The sequence below is a fragment of the Orbicella faveolata genome, unplaced genomic scaffold (assembly GCF_042242905.1).
Source record: "Orbicella faveolata isolate gen_17 unplaced genomic scaffold, um_ofav_v1 contig_14, whole genome shotgun sequence".
NCBI classification, from domain to species: Eukaryota; Metazoa; Cnidaria; class Anthozoa; order Scleractinia; family Merulinidae; genus Orbicella; species Orbicella faveolata.
In genome coordinates, this window is record NW_028301541.1 from 21,560,565 (window position 1) to 21,577,731 (window position 17,167).

The 17,167-nt window shown below is 35.9% G+C and overlaps 2 protein-coding genes across 3 annotated transcripts; both read left to right on the forward strand.

Moving 5' to 3' along the window:
* Positions 1-3,130: 3,130 nt before the first annotated feature.
* On the forward strand, positions 3,131-5,713 carry LOC110062249 (uncharacterized). Of its 2 annotated transcripts, none has more exons than XM_089287072.1 (4): positions 3,131-3,206; positions 3,331-3,455; positions 4,011-4,174; positions 4,792-5,713. In XM_089287072.1, exons 2-4 carry the CDS (start codon positions 3,397-3,399, stop codon positions 5,433-5,435), a joined length of 867 nt encoding a protein of 288 aa, XP_089143198.1. In that variant the 5' UTR covers positions 3,131-3,206; positions 3,331-3,396; the 3' UTR covers positions 5,436-5,713. The 2 variants fall into 2 exon arrangements, with proteins under 2 accessions (XP_089143198.1, XP_089143199.1); XM_089287073.1 differs by having other exon boundaries at positions 3,140-3,206; positions 3,309-3,455.
* A 4,689-nt stretch (positions 5,714-10,402) lies between these two features.
* LOC110062161 (collagen alpha-2(I) chain-like) lies at positions 10,403-12,973 on the forward strand. Its single transcript, XM_089287075.1, has 4 exons — positions 10,403-10,472; positions 10,597-10,721; positions 11,286-11,449; positions 12,052-12,973. Exons 2-4 carry the CDS (start codon positions 10,663-10,665, stop codon positions 12,693-12,695), a joined length of 867 nt encoding a protein of 288 aa, XP_089143201.1. The 5' UTR covers positions 10,403-10,472; positions 10,597-10,662; the 3' UTR covers positions 12,696-12,973.
* The last annotated feature ends 4,194 nt before the right edge of the window (positions 12,974-17,167 follow it).

Sequence of the window (17,167 nt, forward strand, 5' to 3'; positions counted from 1 at the left end):
CTGTGAACTTGAAAAAAAATTCCTCTGAATGTTAAAAAAGTAGACGACGAAGTAGGCTGAAAATCCCTTTTTTTCTCGAGGGGGTGCGGGGGCGAGTGGAGTTCAGAAATACAGAAAGTCAGATTTACAAACACTTAAACTCATCATTAAAAGCATTTATGCAGGGTTTACTAGATTATACACTTGCACAGGCGTCATGTTCTCACAGCTGTCAAATTAAGAAGCCCTGAAAGTTTGTTTGATTTATTGACAAAGTTATCACAGCTCAGTTTTCCACAAAGGGTAAAGTTCCTTTAATTTTTTCCTCTAAATCGATTTTCAACAAACGTTCATGTTTTGCGCAATTCTTCAAAATTAATCATTTGTAAAAAGATTTCGTGTCTACGAAAAAAAACTAAACTCTTCTACGATTGTTTTTTTCAAAAAATAGAATTATAACGCCCCTACTTATTTGATCTGAATCCTGCTGTGTCACCTTTGTTGATTCAGGTCGAATTAAACTTAGAAGCAATTTTAATCAATTGAGCTTCACTCCACGAGAAAATAAAGCAGGATTTTGTGGATGGCTGTATATCATATTTGTTTTAATTATATTTATTGGTCAAAAGCTGTCAAGGAAACAAAATTCAGACATTCTGGTGATTGAAAAACTTTCAATCTTTTCAGTCAGAATCCAATATGACAGGAGACTGAAAGTAAGGTTTTCAACAGAAAAATCAGAGGATTAAGTTGCAATTTGCTTTGAAATCAACTAAGAAACACACCACTCGCTCTTATATTTGAGCTCCTTACTCTTAACGAATTTTAGCAAGATAACAACAAACAGAAGACAAAGTGCCACTTAGAGAGTCTATTTGTACTTATACGAAAAGCCATCATGCTTGTTATCCAGAATACTCAAACACATAATTAAGTGGTGAACTATATTTTTAATATTAAGTGTTATCAATAAAAAGCCCGATGCAAACAAAGCCAATTGAAAGTCGCGCTCAACTGAAATTTACTGGAATTATAGTATTTCAGAGCTGGGGAAAGCACCTGCACTATTTGAATTCTGAATAACGAAACATAGTTCATTTGTTGGAGACGCAGTGATTCGCATTCAGCAGCTGAATTCATGCACAGCATCTGCGAAATTGAAAGATGACGTTTCCTTTCAACAAATATCAATATCTTGCAAATTTGTTTTGATAACTTGAAAGAGATACAGTATATTTACGTTTGGCTATAGTGTCCTTAAATTGAAAAGAAATAAAAAGCAATCTCCTCTTAAGAGCAAAACACTTTGAACTTGAATAAAATTTCCTCTGAGTGTGACAAAAGTAGCCGACAAACTAGGCTAAAGATCTCTTTTTTTCGAGGGAGGGGGTGGGGGTGGAGTTTAGAAATACAGAAAGTCAGATTTACAAACACTTATACTCATCGTTAAAAGCATTTATACAGGGTTTATCTAGATGTATACACTTACACAGGCGTCATGTTCTCACAGCTGTCAAATTAAGAAGTCCTGAAAGTTTGTTTTATTTATTGACAAAGTTATCACAGCTCAGTTACCCACAAGGGGTAAAGATCATTTAATTTTTTCCTCTAAATCGATTTTCAACAAACGTTCATGTTTTGCGCAATTCTTCAAAAATAATCATTTGTTAAAAGATTTCGTGTCTACGAAAAAAAAATTCTTCTACGATTGTTTTTCTCAAAAAATAGAATCATAACGCCACTACTTATTGGATCTGAATTCTGCTGTGTCACTTTTGTCGATTTAGGTCGAATGAAACTTAGATCCTTAGACTGAAGCAATTTTAATCAATTGAGCTTCACTCCATGAGAAAACAAAGGAGGATTTTGTGCATGGCTGTTCATCATATTTGATTTAATTATATTTACTTGTGAAAAGCTGTCAAGGAAACAAAATTCAGACATTCTGGTGATTGAAAAACTTTCAATCATTTCAGTCAGAATGCAATATGACTGTATAGACTGAAAGTAAGGTTTTCAACAGAAAAATCAAAGGATTAAGTTGCAATTTGCTTTGAAATCAACTAAGAAACACGCCACTCGTTCTTATATTTGAGCTCTTTACTCTTAATAAATTATAGAAAGATAACAACAAACAGAAGACAAAGTGCCACTTAGAGAGTCTATTTGTACTTATACGAAAAGCCATCACGCTTGTTATCCAGAATACTCAAACACATAATTGAAGTGGTGATCTATACTTTCTATATTCAGCGTTATCAACAAAAAGCCTTCCTCAGTTGGTTTATACAAGACTAAACACGCGATGCAAACAGAGCTAATTGAAAGTTGCGCTTAACTGAAATTTACTGGAATTATAGAAAAACGAAAATTCTGAAAAACGAAATTCATTTGTTGCAGACGCAGTGATTCGCATTCAGCAGCTGAATTCATGCACAGCATCTGCGAAATTGAAAGATGACATTTCCTTTTAAAAAATATCAATATTTTGCTAATTTGTTTTGATAAAAGAGATATATTCAAGTTTGGCTATAGTGTCCTTAAATTGAAAAGAAATAAAAAGCAATTCCCTCTCAAGAACAAAACACTTTGAACTTGAATAAAATTTCCTCTCAGTGTGACAAAAGTAGACGAGGAAGTAGGTTAAAGATCTCGGGGGGCAGGGAGGTGGAGTTCAGAAATACAGAAAGTCAGATTTACAAACATTTAAACTCATCGTTAAAAGTATTTACACATGGTTTATCTAGATTATACACTTGCGCAGGCGTCATGTTCTCACAGCTGTCAAATTAAAAAGTTCTGAAAGTTTATTTTATTTCTTGACAAAGTTATCACTGCTCAGTTTTCCACGAGGGGCAAAGATCACTTAATTTTTTCCCTCTAAATCGATCTTCAACAAACGTTCATGTTTTGCGCAATTCTACAAAAAATAAGCATTTGTTAGAAAATTTCGTCTCTACGAAAAAAAACTGTTCTACAATTTTTTTAAGAATTCTGCTTTGTAAGTTTTGTTGATTCAGGTCGAATCAAACTTAAAAGCAATTTTAATCAATTGTGCTTTGCTAAGAAAACAAAACGTGCCATGCCCATTAACACTAATTATAATTAATAAAGATCTGATATTCTATTGGATAAATCCAATATCGACGAGTACTAAACAAACCAAGACACACATTAGATTAAGCGGCTCTTCATCAAGAGGCCCATAACGTTTTGAACGAGGAGCAGTAAGTATTGAACAAGCCATGTCTGGCTTCTTCCGTTTTAACTTGCTATTCTGTGTTTTGTTTTAGTTTGTATCTTAAATTTCATACTTTCTTCCTTTTTTGATTTATCATCTGTACTGAGCAGAGACTTTTTGTGTTGAGTCAATCAACGGAACTTCTTGAAGTTTTACTGCTTCAACGCACCTCCAAAATGTTCTTCCACGTTAGTTTCGCTTTGGTTTTACTCTCCAGCAGTGCTTTAACACCAAGGTAAGATAAATGAGATAACTATATAATTATCTAAGTCGTTTAAAATGCGATTTTCTTGAATCTTTCTCATTTTAGCCGCTTTACTTGACAACTCCAACAAATAAATACATAACGTCCTCTGGAAACGAAAACTTTCGATATCGACAGTGGATGAAGGTTCCGCTATAGACTACGTTTGCGGTAGACCCGAATTCAATTTTTGAGCTAGGCTTAAAAATGTCCAACTGGTATTTCTGAAAACATGCATTTGTGATTTTGAACCTTGAGCCTTTAATTCTCTACCCAATACGTCACTTCCAAAGGTAAAACGTTTTAAAAATACTTAATATTATATTTTAGTCCAAAGCCGCCACTTTTACAATCATAACAATAGTCGTAGCAGTATTAAGTTGCTGACTTCCCAAGTCTTACGTTTTTAAAGGAATTTCATTCTTCTATAAAACTCGGTTTTTCAGCCGGGCATCTTTCTTTCAGTCGTATATACTCTCAAAATCCCTTGAAACCGAAAGAGGAACTATTATTAAATCATACTGTATTGTCTTTTAAAACCATCAGGGGTCAGGAGCAGAAGAGGAACAGAATGTGTGTGTTAGACATCGATGAAAAAGGCAATCTTTACATTTACAAGTTTGCACTACTCTGCAAGAACGAAATTATCAAGCGACTGATCAATGGATCTTATCACCTCGCAGAATCGAGTGACCGACCGAGTACAATAGGTAATTCATTGATAAAACTCTTTTCATGGCATGTATGTGATCTTCAATGTAAGAAACATACTCTTGAAATGATCGTTTCATATTCTTTACTAAGGAGAATATATATACTGTTAGGCTATGATTAAATAACCCATGAGGTTATTATTGTACGGCTTTTTCCTTGGGTCATCTTGGCGATATACCGGGAGGGCTTATTTTCGCCGTAGGCGTATTTTGAGGGGGCGGAAAACAGTTTTGGGAAAGTAGCAGTATGTTGAAAACGTATTTTGCGTATTTTGAGGGGGCGGAAAACAGTTTCGGGAATGTTGCAGTATGTTGACAACAGTGCTTGTAAAAGATCCAGTTTGCCACGGAAATCCTGTAAAATTAAGGGTGGGTTCCGTTGAGGTGATCTGGTTCAGGATCAGTGATCCTAGATCTGTCTGGATCATGGCGTATCAAAGGAGCCGATGAATCCATGACCAGAGTGGATTCATCGGTTCTTTTGATGCACCATGATCCAGACAAATCTAGGATCACTGATCCTGATCCAGATCACCCCAAAGGAACGCAACCTAAGAAGTAAATTTAAGACTTTAGTTCTTGATTTTCTTTTCTTTTCGGCTTTGAATATACAGGACAAAGCAAAGCAAACCCAGCCTTGAATTGCAAGGACTTGAAACACAAAGCGCCATCACTCGTGTCAGATGTCTATTGGATAGATCCAGATGGTGGTTCCCATGATAACGCATTCCAGGCCTACTGCGACCAACAGACCGACGGTGGGGGCTGGACACTAGTTTGGAGCTACACCTTTACAGCTTACTACAGTTTCACGAGTAGCTCAAACGCTGTCACGCCGCGTCCAAGCTGGATAGCTTATTATGCTAACACTCAATTGTCTATAACAGTTCCTTTGAATGAGACAGATTACCAGGCCATGAACTTTTCTTTGTGGCGCACCATTGGCAAAGAATTCCTGATCAAGAGCAACATCAACAACTGGATCGCATGCAAGGAAGGCACTGGCAGCTTGGTGCAACAGAAGACGGGGTCAATCACTTGTAAACTGGTTAAACAGGTTTCTAATCAGTGTGCTGGAGTGGTGCCAACATCGTTCCGTTCACTGTCCTACGGACCGGTCCTCCAAGCAAGCAGCTACTACTATTTCTTTGATGGTAGCACACGATATTATTACCCTACCCATGATCCATGTGGAAGAAACCAAGCAAATCAGTTAAAAGGTGTGGCTAATCCACACGGAAACATTTTCGTTCGTTAAAAGTTCAGTCCTCGTTAAGTTTGATATAAAGGTCAGTTTTCCAATGCATACTTAATTAAGGGTTTTTTTGGGTTATTTAGGTGCATGTTACTGTGGTAGACAAGACATAATTCAATGTATGCAATTCACTTTAAAAAAGAAATAGCTAAGTAGAAGAGTAATTTTTCATGCATGTCAATTTTAACCAAAGTTAAAAATGTGACATTTGACACGTTTCATTATATTATAGAAAGCGGCTAAAAAATTCAATAAATATGTGGTTTTATGTTTACGGGAAATTAGTGTGTGTTGATTCCATTCTTTCTTTCGTCTGTTTTCGTCTCCCTCTATCAATTCTGCCCTCATTCATTTTTTATGTTTTGTGTCGAGTGATATCATATCCCTTGCGAAACAAAACGCTGCACTGTTCTAAATCTGAAATAAAGCCAAAGAATTTCCTACACCCTGCATTCAGACAAGAGAGTTCCTCTCATTCACGTTCTAGCGGTGAACGGAGTTATTCTTTACGGGAATCCCTCGCAAGACTGTTCGCTATTGTTTTTATTTTCTTTCTTTTTCCTGCCAGACATCATTTTCTATTTTTTTCCAGTCTATCTTCTCCTCTTTTTTAGGTTTCGGTGTTTGAATCTTTTCTCTGGTAAAAAAAGGTCCCCAGACCTTTGTCTTTTTACAGTTAACTTGCCTGAGCCACCAATTAACGCACTTTTTGCGTTAATTGGTTTTCCCGAAGTTTTTCAACTGGGCCTGGCATGGTACAAAAAGTCGGTAGTAACCTTTTAATTTGACTTGGGAAAGTTGAATGGACGCAAGGATTGTTTTAGGATCCAACAAAAGACAAAATTGTACATAGGTCACTGAGTTTGCGGAACAAAGTGTGATTGAGACATAGACCATTTAAAGGGCTGACCAGAAAAAGAAGGTTGTTCCTTTCAAGTTTACTATATCGTTTGAGACCTTCCATAATATAGCTTTCATTGTGCTTGCAATGCTATAAAAAATATATTTTTACAACAACGTGGTGATGTCATAGAAATCCACAGAAACGTGTGCCTAATACATGACATCGAATCAATTGTAATTTTAAGATTTTTGTTCCCATGTATGCATTTATGAAAATTGTATCTAAAAAAAATTAACCTTCGTGTAAGGCAGAGGATATAAAAATTCAAAGAAATGTCAGTCTGTTTGTTTTCCAAAAAATTGGTTCGAAAAATCGGATATTTCGAGAAATCAGGGGTAAAATTACAGTGTTCGACTAAGGAGAGGGAAACGACTTTTGGTTCGATTTATCGGAAAGTTCGAAGAAATGAGGGCTCGAGAAATTGGGATTCCACAGTAGTTATTTTGAAACCTCGCATACTCTATGACCTCGATCGACAGCCTCGTAAAATCAGAAACTTATAAAAGAAACGGTAGATTTTTCCGCGTACGAGAAGAAAATTTAAAACTGACGGCTCTTTGTGGAGCCATTCAAAACAGCTCTTTTCAGATCTAGCAACCACAAAAACAAAAGTCTAGGTCTTAGTTTGTTTGGATTCTGTCATTGTTTTGTTGATGGAAGTAATATTCATCTCGTGAATTTCCACGATACATATTTAAACGATATATGGCTTTTTCAAAACAGATTTCCTGGAGCATTAGATCATTTGACCTAAAGTCCGTCTTGACAAGGCAAACGTCAGAGAAAGTAGCCTACAAGCCTGACTTTGACTATCTTTTAGAATGCTTTCTCCCAAGTACTTTTGCCCGAATCATCAGCGTTTTGCCCGAAAAATTTCAAAAATTTCTCTAACTGGGGGGGCTGCAGCCCCCCCCCCCTGCTGCCCCCGGCCCGTACTCCTATGCATGTTAGGATACATAATGAAGCAAAAAAGTTTATAACACACTGGAATTATAAAATAAAGAGGAACTAAGAAAACAGAACCACGAGTGCAGACCGAGGATAAGAAATAATAGGCTGCAATCCCTTCGGGGAACATAAGAAACAATGAAATAATAAAACATGACACAAAAGGGAAGGAAGAGAGAATCAAAAACAAAAAGAAACCACCAAAGGGATGGTAGCCTGAGCGCCAGTAATCCGGTTGGGGCATTAGGCACCCTTTCAGGCTACCATAGGGAGAATAAAGAAATTTAGGACCTAAGCCCAGTAAACATTTAAAAGATAAATAATGAAACAAAAGGGTTTGTATAACACACTGGGAAATCAAATTTGATTTAATTATATTTATTTGTGATAGGCTGTCAAGAAAACAAAATTGAGACATTCTGGAGATTGAAAAACTTTCAATCTTTTCAGTCAAAAAGTAATGTGACTGTAGGCTGAAAGTAAGGTTTTCAACAGAAAAATCAAAGGATTAAGTCGCAACTTGCTCTAAAATCAACTAAGAAACACACCACTCGCTCTCATATTTGAGCTCTTTACTCCTAACAAATTATAGAAAGATAACAACAAACAGAAGGCAAAGTGCAACTTAGAGAGTCTATTTGTACTGATACGAAAAGCCGTCACGCTTGTTATCCAGAATACTAAAACACATAATGAAGTGGTGATCTATACTGATCACATTTTTTATATAATGCATTTATTTTGCAAGTCCTCAAAAACTTCACATTTCCATATGTTGAAATTGCGTATGTGTTATTTTTTAGAGCCAAAAGATTATTAGTTGTTATGTTTATTGCGCACTACCCACAAATATAAAGAATTTTTTTATTTCCATATTCAGTGTTATTAACAAACAGTCTTCCTCACTTGGTTCATACAGGACTTAACACGCAAACAAAGCTTATTAAAACTCGCAGTTAACTGACATTTTGCTAGAATTATAGTATTCCAGAGCAGGGAAATTTGGTAAATTCTGAATAACTAAATTTAATTGCTTCAGACGTGCTGATTCGCATTCAGCAGCTGAATTCATGCACAGCATCTGCGAAATTGAAAGGTGACATTTCCTGTCAACAAATATCAATATTTTGCTAATTTGTTTTGATAAGAGAGATATATTTAAGTTTGGCTAAAGTGTCCTTAAACTGAAGAGAAATAAAAAGCAATTTCCTCTCAAGAACAAAACACTTTGAGCTTGAATAAAAGTTCCTCTGAGTGTGACAAAAGTAGACGAAGAAGTAGGCTAAAGATCTCTTTTTTTCTAGAGGGTGGGGGGGGGGTGGAGTTCAGAAATACGGAAAGTCAGATTTACAAACATTTAAACTTATCGTTAAAAGCATTTATACAGGGTTTATCTAGATGTATACACTTGCACAGGCGTCATGTTCTCAAAGCTGTCAAATTAAGAAGTCCTCAAAGTTTGTTTTATTTATTGACAAAGTTATCACAGCTCAGTTTTCCACAAGGGGGTAAAGATCATTTAATTTTTTCCCTCTGAATCGATCTTCAACAAACGTTCATGTTTTGCGCAATTCTTCAAAAATAATCATTTGTTTCGTGTCTACGAAAAAAAAAACTCTTCTACGATTGCTTTTTTCAAAAAATAAAATTATAACGTCACTATTTATTGGATCTGAATTCTGCTTTGTCATTTTTATTGATTCAGGTCGAATCAAACTTAGGAGCAATTTTAATCAATTGAGCTTCACTGCATGAGAAAACAAAGGAGGATTTTGTGGATTGCTGTTCATCAAATTTGATTTATTTGTGATAGGCTCTCAAGGAAATAAAATTCAAACACTCTGGTGATTGAAAAACTTTCAATCTTTTTAGTCAGAAAATAATATGACTGTAGGCTGAAAGTAAGGTTTTCAACGGAAAAATCAAAGGATTAAGTTGCAATTTGCTTTGAAATCAACTAAGAAACACGCCACTCGTTCTTATATTTGAGCTCTTAAACCCTTAACGAATTATAGAAAGATAACAACAAACAGAAGACAAAGTGCCACTTAGAGAGTCTATTTGTGCTGTCTATTTGTCTATTTGTGTTATTTATCCAGAATACTAAAACACATAATTGAAGTGATCTATACTTTCTATATTCAGTGATATCAACAAAAAGCCTTCCTCATTGGTTTATACAAGACTAAACACGCGATGCAAACAGAGCTAATTGAAAGTTGCGCTTAACTGAAATTTACTGGAATTATAGAAAAACGAAAATTCTGAAAAACGAAATCCATTTGTTGCAGACGCAGTGATTCGCATTCAGCAGCTGAATTCATGCACAGCATCTGCGAAATTCAAAGGTGACATTTCCTTTTAACAAATATCAATATTTTGCTAATTTGTTTTGATAAAATAGATATATTTAAGTTTGGCTATAGTGTCCTTAAATTGAAAAGAAATAAAAAGAAATTTCCTGTCCAGAACAAAACACTTTGAACTTGAATAAAATTTCCTCTGAGTGTCACAAAAGTAGACGAGGAAGTAGGCTAAAGATCTCCTTATTTTTCGGGGGGGGGGGGGTGGGGAGGGGGAGGGAGGTGGAGTTCAGAAATACAGAAAGTCAGATTTACAAACATTTAAACTCATCGTTAAAAGTATTTATACATGGTTTATCTAGATGTATACACTTGCACAGGCATCATGTTCTCACAGCTGTCAAATTGAAAAGTTCTGAGAGTTTATTTTATTTCTTGACAAAGTTATCACAGCTCAGTTTTCCACGAGGGGCAAATATCATTTAATTTTTTCCCTCTAAATCGATCTTCAACAAACGTTCATGTTTTGCGCAATTCTACAAAAAATAAACATTTGTTAGAAAATTTCGTCTAGCCTCTACGAAAAAAACTGTTCTACAATTTTTTTTAAAGAATAAAGTTACTAGAAATCCCTGCTAATTGGAACTGAATCCTACTTTGACAGATTTGTTAATTCAGGTCGAATCAAACTTAAAAGCAATTTTAATCAGTTGTGCTTTGCTAAGAAAACAAAACGTGCCATGCCCATTAACACTAATTATAATTAATAAAGAACTGATATTCTATTGGATAAATCCAATATCGACGAGTACTAAACAAACCATGACACACATAAGATTAAGCGGCTCTTCATCAAGAGGCCCATAACGTTTTGAACGAGGAGCAGTAAGTATTGAACAAGCCATGTCTGGCTTCTTCCGTTTTAACTTTCTATTCTGTGTTTTGTTTTAGTTTGTATCTTAAATTTCATACTTTCTTCCTTTTTTGATTTATCATCTGTACTGAGCAGAGACTTTTTGTGTTGGGTCAATCAACGGAACTTCTTGAAGTTTTACTGCTTCAACGCACCTCCAAAATGTTCTTCCACGTTAGTTTCGCTTTGGTTTTACTCTCCAGCAGTGCTTTAACACCGAGGTAAGATAAATCAGATAACTATATAATTATCTAAATCGTTTAAAATGCGATTTTCTTGAATCTTTCTCATTTTAACCCCTTTACTAGACAACTCCAACAAATAAATACATAACGTTCTCTGGAAACAAAAACTTTGATATCGACATGCAGTGGGTTAAGGTTCCGTTCTGCTATAGACTACTTTTGTAGTAGACCCGAATTCAGTTCTTGAGCTAGGTTTAAAAATGTCCAACTGGTATTTCTTAAAACATGCATTTGTGATTTTGAACCTTGAGCCTTTAATTCTCTACCCCATCCGTCACTTCCGAAGGTAAAACGTTTTTAAAATACTTAATATTATATTTTATTTCAAAGCCGCCACTTTTAAGAATCATAACAGCAGTCGTAGCAGTATTAAGTTGCTGACTTCCCAAGTCTTACGTTTTTAAAGGAATTTCATTGTTCTATAAAACTCGGTTTTTCAGCCCAGCATCTTTCTTACAGTCGTATATACTCTCAGAATCGCTTGAAGCCGAAACAGGAACTATTATTACATCATACTAAATTGTCTTTTAAAACCATCAGGGGTCAGGAGCAGGAGAGGAACAGAATGTGTGTGTTGGACATCGATGAAAAAGGCGATCTTTACCTTTACAAGTTTGCACTACTCTGCAAGAACGAGATCATCAAGCGACTGATCAATGGATCTTTTCACCTTGCAGAATCGAGAGACCGACCGAGTACAATAGGTAATCCATTGATAAAACTCTTTTCATGACATGTATGTGATCTTCCGATGCAAGCAACTTACTCTTGAAATGATCGTTTCATATTGTTTACTGAGAAGAATGTATATACTGTTAAGTTATGATTAAATAAGCCATGAGGTTATTATTGTACGGTTTTTTCCTTGGGTCACCTGCAGGAAACCTTAATCATTAATCTCTGAGTCCTATTCTGTCTGAGATCTTGGCGATATACCGGGAGGGCTTATTTTCCCCGTGCGCGCATTTTGAGGAGGTGAAAAACAGTTTTAGGAATGTTGCAGTATGTTGACAACAGTGCTTCTAAAAGATCCAGTTTGCCACAGAAATCCTGTAAAATTAAGGGTACGTTCCTTTGGGGTGATCAGGATCAGGATCAGTGATCCTAGATCTGTCTGGGTCATGGTGCATCAAAGCAATCAATGAATTCATGACGAGAGTAGGTTCGTCGTTTCGTTTGATGTACCATGATTCAGACAAATCTAGGATCACTGATCCCGCATGATCCAGATCACCCCAAAGGAATGCACCCTAAGAGGTAAATTCAAGGCTTTAGTTCTTGATTTTCTCATCGGCTTTGAATATAGGACAAAGCAAAGCAAACCCAGCCTTGAATTGCAAGGACTTGAAACACAAAGCGCCATCACTCGTGTCAGATGTCTATTGGATAGATCCAGATGGTGGTTCCCATGATAACGCATTCCAGGCCTACTGCGACCAACAGACCGACGGTGGGGGCTGGACACTAGTTTGGAGCTACACCTTTACAGCTTACTACAGTTTCACGAGTAGCTCAAACGCTGTCACGCCGCGTCCAAGCTGGCTAGGTTATTTTGCTAACACTCGATTGTCTACAACAGTTCCTTTGAATGAGACAGATTACCAGGCCATGAACTTTTCTTTGTGGCGCACCATTGGCAAAGAATTCCTGATCAAGAGCAACATCAACAACTGGATCGCATGCAAGAATGGCACTGGCAACTTGGTGCAACAGAAGACGGGGTCAATCACTTGTAAACTGGTTAAACAGGTTTCTAATCAGTGTGCTGGAGTGGTGCCAACATCATTTCGTTCACTGTACACCGGACCGGTCCTCCAAGCAAGCAGCTACTACTATTTCTTTGATGGTAGCACACAATATTATTACCCTACCCATGATCCATGTGGAAGAAACCAAGCAAATCAGTTAAAAGGTGTGGCTAATCCACACGGAAACATTTTCGTTCGTTAAAAGTTCAGTCCTCGTTAAGTTTGATATAAAGGTCAGTTTTCCAATGCATACTTAATTAAGGGTTTTTTTGGGTTATTTAGGTGCATGTTACTGTGGTAGACAAGACATAATTCAATGTATGCAATTCACTTTAAAAAAGAAATAGCTAAGTAGAAGAGCAATTTTTCATGCATGTCAATTTTAACCAAAGTTAAAAATGTGACATTTGACACGTTTCATTATATTATAGAAAGCGGCTAAAAAATTCAATAAATATGTGGTTTTATGTTTACGGGAAATTAGTGTGTGTTGATTCCATTCTTTCTTTCGTCTGTTTTCGTCTCCCTCTATCAATTCTGCCCTCATTCATTTTTTATGTTTTGTGTCGAGTGATATCATATCCCTTGCGAAACAAAACGCTGCACTGTTCTAAATCTGAAATAAAGCCAAAGAATTTCCTACACCCTGCATTCAGACAAGAGAGTTCCTCTCATTCACGTTCTAGCGGTGAACGGAGTTATTCTTTACGGGAATCCCTCGCAAGACTGTTCGCTATTGTTTTTATTTTCTTTCTTTTTCCTGCCAGACATCATTTTCTATTTTTTTCCAGTCTATCTTCTCCTCTTTTTTAGGTTTCGGTGTTTGAATCTTTTCTCTGGTAAAAAAAGGTCCCCAGACCTTTGTCTTTTTACAGTTAACTTGCCTGAGCCACCAATTAACGCACTTTTTGCGTTAATTAGTTTTCCCGAAGTTTTTCAACTGGGCCTGGCATGGTACAAAAAGTCGGTAGTAACCTTTTAATTTGACTTGGGAAAGTTGAATGGACGCTAGCATTGTTTTACGATCCAACAAAAGGCAAATTGTACATAGGTACTGAGTTTGCGGCACAAAGTGTGATTGAGACCAGAAAAGGAGGTTGTTCCCTTCAAAATTATTATATCGTTTGATACCTTCTATAATATAGCTTTCATTGTGCTTGCAAATATCTAGTAATTTTTTTTTAAAAAAACAGACTTTTAAAACAACGTGGTGATATCACAGAAATCCGCAGAAACGTATGCCTAATACATGATATCGGATTAATTGTAATTTTAAGATTTTTGTTCCCATGTATGCATTTATGAAAACTGTGTCTAAAAAAATTTAACCTTCGTGTAAGGCAGACGATATAAAAAATTCAAAGAAATGTCAGTCTGTTTGTTTTCCAAAAAATTGGTTCGAAAAATCAGATATTTCGAGAAATCGGGGGTAAAATTACAGTGTTCGACTAAGGAGGGGGAAACGACTTTTGGTTCGATTTATCGGAAAGTTCGAAGAAATGAGGGCTCGAGAAATTGGGAGTAGTTATTTTGAAACCTCGAATACTCTATGACCTCGATCGACAGCCTAGCAAAATCAGAAACTTATAAAAGAAACGGTAGATTTTTCCGCGTACGAGAAGAAAATTTAAAACTGACGGCTCTTTGTCGAGCCATTCAAAAGAGCTCTTTTCAGATCTAGCAACCACAAAAACAAAAGTCTAGGTCTTAGTTTGTTTGGATTCTGTCATTGTTTTGTTGATGGAAGTAATATCCATCTCGTGAATTTCCACGATACATATTTAAACGATATATGGCTTTTTCAAAACAGATTTCCTGGAGCATTAGATCATTTGACCTAAAGTCCGTCTTGACAAGGCAAACGTCAGAGAAAGTAGCCTACAAGCCTGACTTTGACTATCTTTTAGAATGCTTTCTCCCAAGTACTTTCGCCCGAATCATCAGCGTTTTGCCCGAAAAATTTCAAAAATTTCTCTAACTGGGGGGGCTGCAGTCCCCCCTCCCCCCTGCTGCCCCCGGCCCGTACTCCTATGCATGTTAAGGATAGATAATGAAGCAAAAAAGCTTACAACACACTGGAATTATAAAATAAAGAGGAACTAAGAAAACAGAACCACGAGTGCAGACCGAGGATAAGAAATAATAGGCTGCAATCCCTTCGGGGAACATAAGGAACAATGAAATAATAAAACATAACACAAAAGGGAAGGAAGAGAGAATCAAAAACAAAAAGAAACCACCAAAGGGATGGTAGCCTGAGCGCCAGTAATCCGGTTGGGGCATTAGACACCCTTTCAGGCTACCATAGGGAGAATAAAGAAATTTATGACCTAAGCCCAGTAAACATATAAAAGATAAATAATGAAACAAAAGGGTTTGTATAACACACTGGGAAATCAAATTTGATTTAATTATATTTATTTGTGATAGGCTGTCAAGAAAACAAAATTGAGACATTCTGGTGATTGAAAAACTTTCAATCTTTTAAGTCAGAAAGTAATATGACTGTAGGCTGAAAGTAAGGTTTTCAACAGAAAAATCAAAGGTTTAAGTCGCAACTTGCTCTAAAATCAACTAAGAAACACACTACTCGCTCTCTCATATTTGAGCTCTTTACTCCTAACAAATTATAGAAAGATAACAACAAACAGAAGACAAAGTGCCACTTAAAGAGTCTATTTGTACTGATACGAAAAGTTATCACGCTTGTTATCCAGAATACTAAAACACATAATGAAGTGGTGATCTATACTGATCACATTTTTTATATAATGCATTTATTTTGTAAGTCTTCAAAAACTTCACATTTCCATATGTTGAAATTGCGTATGCGTTATTTTTTAGAACCAAAAGATTATTAGTTGTTATGTTTATTGCGTACTACCCACAAATATAAAGAATTTTTTATTTCCATATTCAGTGTTATCAACAAACAGTCTTCCTCACTTGGTTCATACAGGACTTAACACGCAAACAAAGCTTATTAAAACTCGCGATTAACTGACATTTTGCTAGAATTATAGTATTCCAGAGCAGGGAAATTTGGTAAATTCTGAATAACTAAATTTAATTGCTTCAGACGTGCTGATTCGCATTCAGCAGCTGAATTCACACACAGCATCTGCGAAGTTGAAAGATGGCATTTCCTTTTAACAAATATCAATATTTTGCTAATTTGCTTTGATAAGAGAGATATATTTAAGTTTGGCTAAAGTGTCCTTAAACTGAAGAGAAATAAAAAGCAATTTCCCCTCAAGAACAAAACACTTTGAACTTGAATAAAAGTTCCTCTGAGTGTGACAAAAGTAGACGACGAAGTAGGCTAAAGATCTCTTTTTTTCTAGAGGGTGGGGGGGGGGGGGGTGGAGTTCAGAAATACGGAAAGTCAGATTTACAAACATTTAAACTTATCGTTAAAAGCATTTATACAGGGTTTTTCTAGATGTATACACTTGCTCAGGCGTCATCTTCTCACAGCTGTCAAATTAAGAAGTCCTCAAAGTTTGTTTTGTTTATTGACAAAGTTATAACAGCTCAGTTTTCTACAAGGGGGTAAAGATCATTTAATTTTTTTCCTCTGAATCGATCTTCAACAAACGTTCATGTTTTGCGCAATTCTTCAAAAATAATCATTTGTTTCGTGTCTACGAAAAAAAAACTCTTCTACGATTGCTTTTTCAAAAAATAAAATTATAACGTCACTACTTATTGGATCTGAATTCTGCTTTGTCATTTTTATTGATTCAGGTCGAATCAAACTTAGGAGCAATTTTAATCAATTGAGCTTCACTGCATGAGAAAACAAAGGAGGATTTTGTGGATTGCTGTTCATCAAATTTGATTTATTTGTGATAGGCTGTCAAGGAAATAAAATTCAGACGTTCTGGTAATTGAAAAACTTTCAATCTTTTCAGTCAGAAAGTAATATGACTGTAGGCTGAAAGTAAGGTTTTCAACAGAAAAATCAAAGGATTAAGTTGCAATTTGCTTTGAAATCAACTAAGAAACACGTCACTCGTTCTTATATTTGAGCTCTTTACTCTTAACGAATTATAGAAAGATAACAACAAACAGAAGACAAAGTGCCACTTAGAGAGTCTATTTGTGCTGTCTATTTGTCTATTTGTGCTATTTATCCAGAATACTAAAACACATAATTGAAGTGGTGATCTATACTTTCTATATTCAGTGTTGTCAACAAAAAGCCTTCCTCATTTGGTTTATACAAGACTAAATACGCGATGCAAACAAAGCTAATTGAAAATTGCGCTTAACTGAAATTTACTGGAATTATAGAAAAACGAAAATTCTGAAAAACGAAATCCATTTGTTGCAGACGCAGTGATTCGCATTCAGCAGCTGAATTCATGCACAGCATCTGCGAAATTCAAAGATGACATTTCCTTTTAACAAATATCAACATTTTGCTAGTTTGTTTTGATAAAATAGATATATTTAAGTTTGGCTATAGTGTCCTTAAATTGAAAAGAAATAAAAAGCAATTTCCTGTCCAGAACAAAACACTTTGAACTTGAATAAAATTTCCTCTGAGTGTGACAAAAGTAGACGAGGAAGTAGGCTAAAGATCTCTTTATTTTTCGGGGGGGGGGGGGAAGGGGGAGGGAGGTGGAGTTCAGAAATACACAAAGTCAGATTTACAAACATTTAAACGCA

Excerpts from the sequence above, each read along its gene's own strand:
- LOC110062161 (XM_089287075.1), top strand. The coding sequence starts at position 10,663 with ATGTTCTTCCACGTTAGTTTCGCTTTGGTTTTACTCTCCAGCAGTGCT. Across the intron at positions 10,722-11,285 it reads AGCAGTGCTTTAACACCGAG|GGGTCAGGAGCAGGAGAGGA; the intron begins GTAAGATAAATC and ends TAAAACCATCAG. Across the intron at positions 11,450-12,051 it reads AGACCGACCGAGTACAATAG|GACAAAGCAAAGCAAACCCA; the intron begins GTAATCCATTGA and ends CTTTGAATATAG.
- LOC110062249 (XM_089287072.1), top strand. The coding sequence starts at position 3,397 with ATGTTCTTCCACGTTAGTTTCGCTTTGGTTTTACTCTCCAGCAGTGCT. Across the intron at positions 3,456-4,010 it reads AGCAGTGCTTTAACACCAAG|GGGTCAGGAGCAGAAGAGGA; the intron begins GTAAGATAAATG and ends TAAAACCATCAG. Across the intron at positions 4,175-4,791 it reads TGACCGACCGAGTACAATAG|GACAAAGCAAAGCAAACCCA; the intron begins GTAATTCATTGA and ends TTGAATATACAG.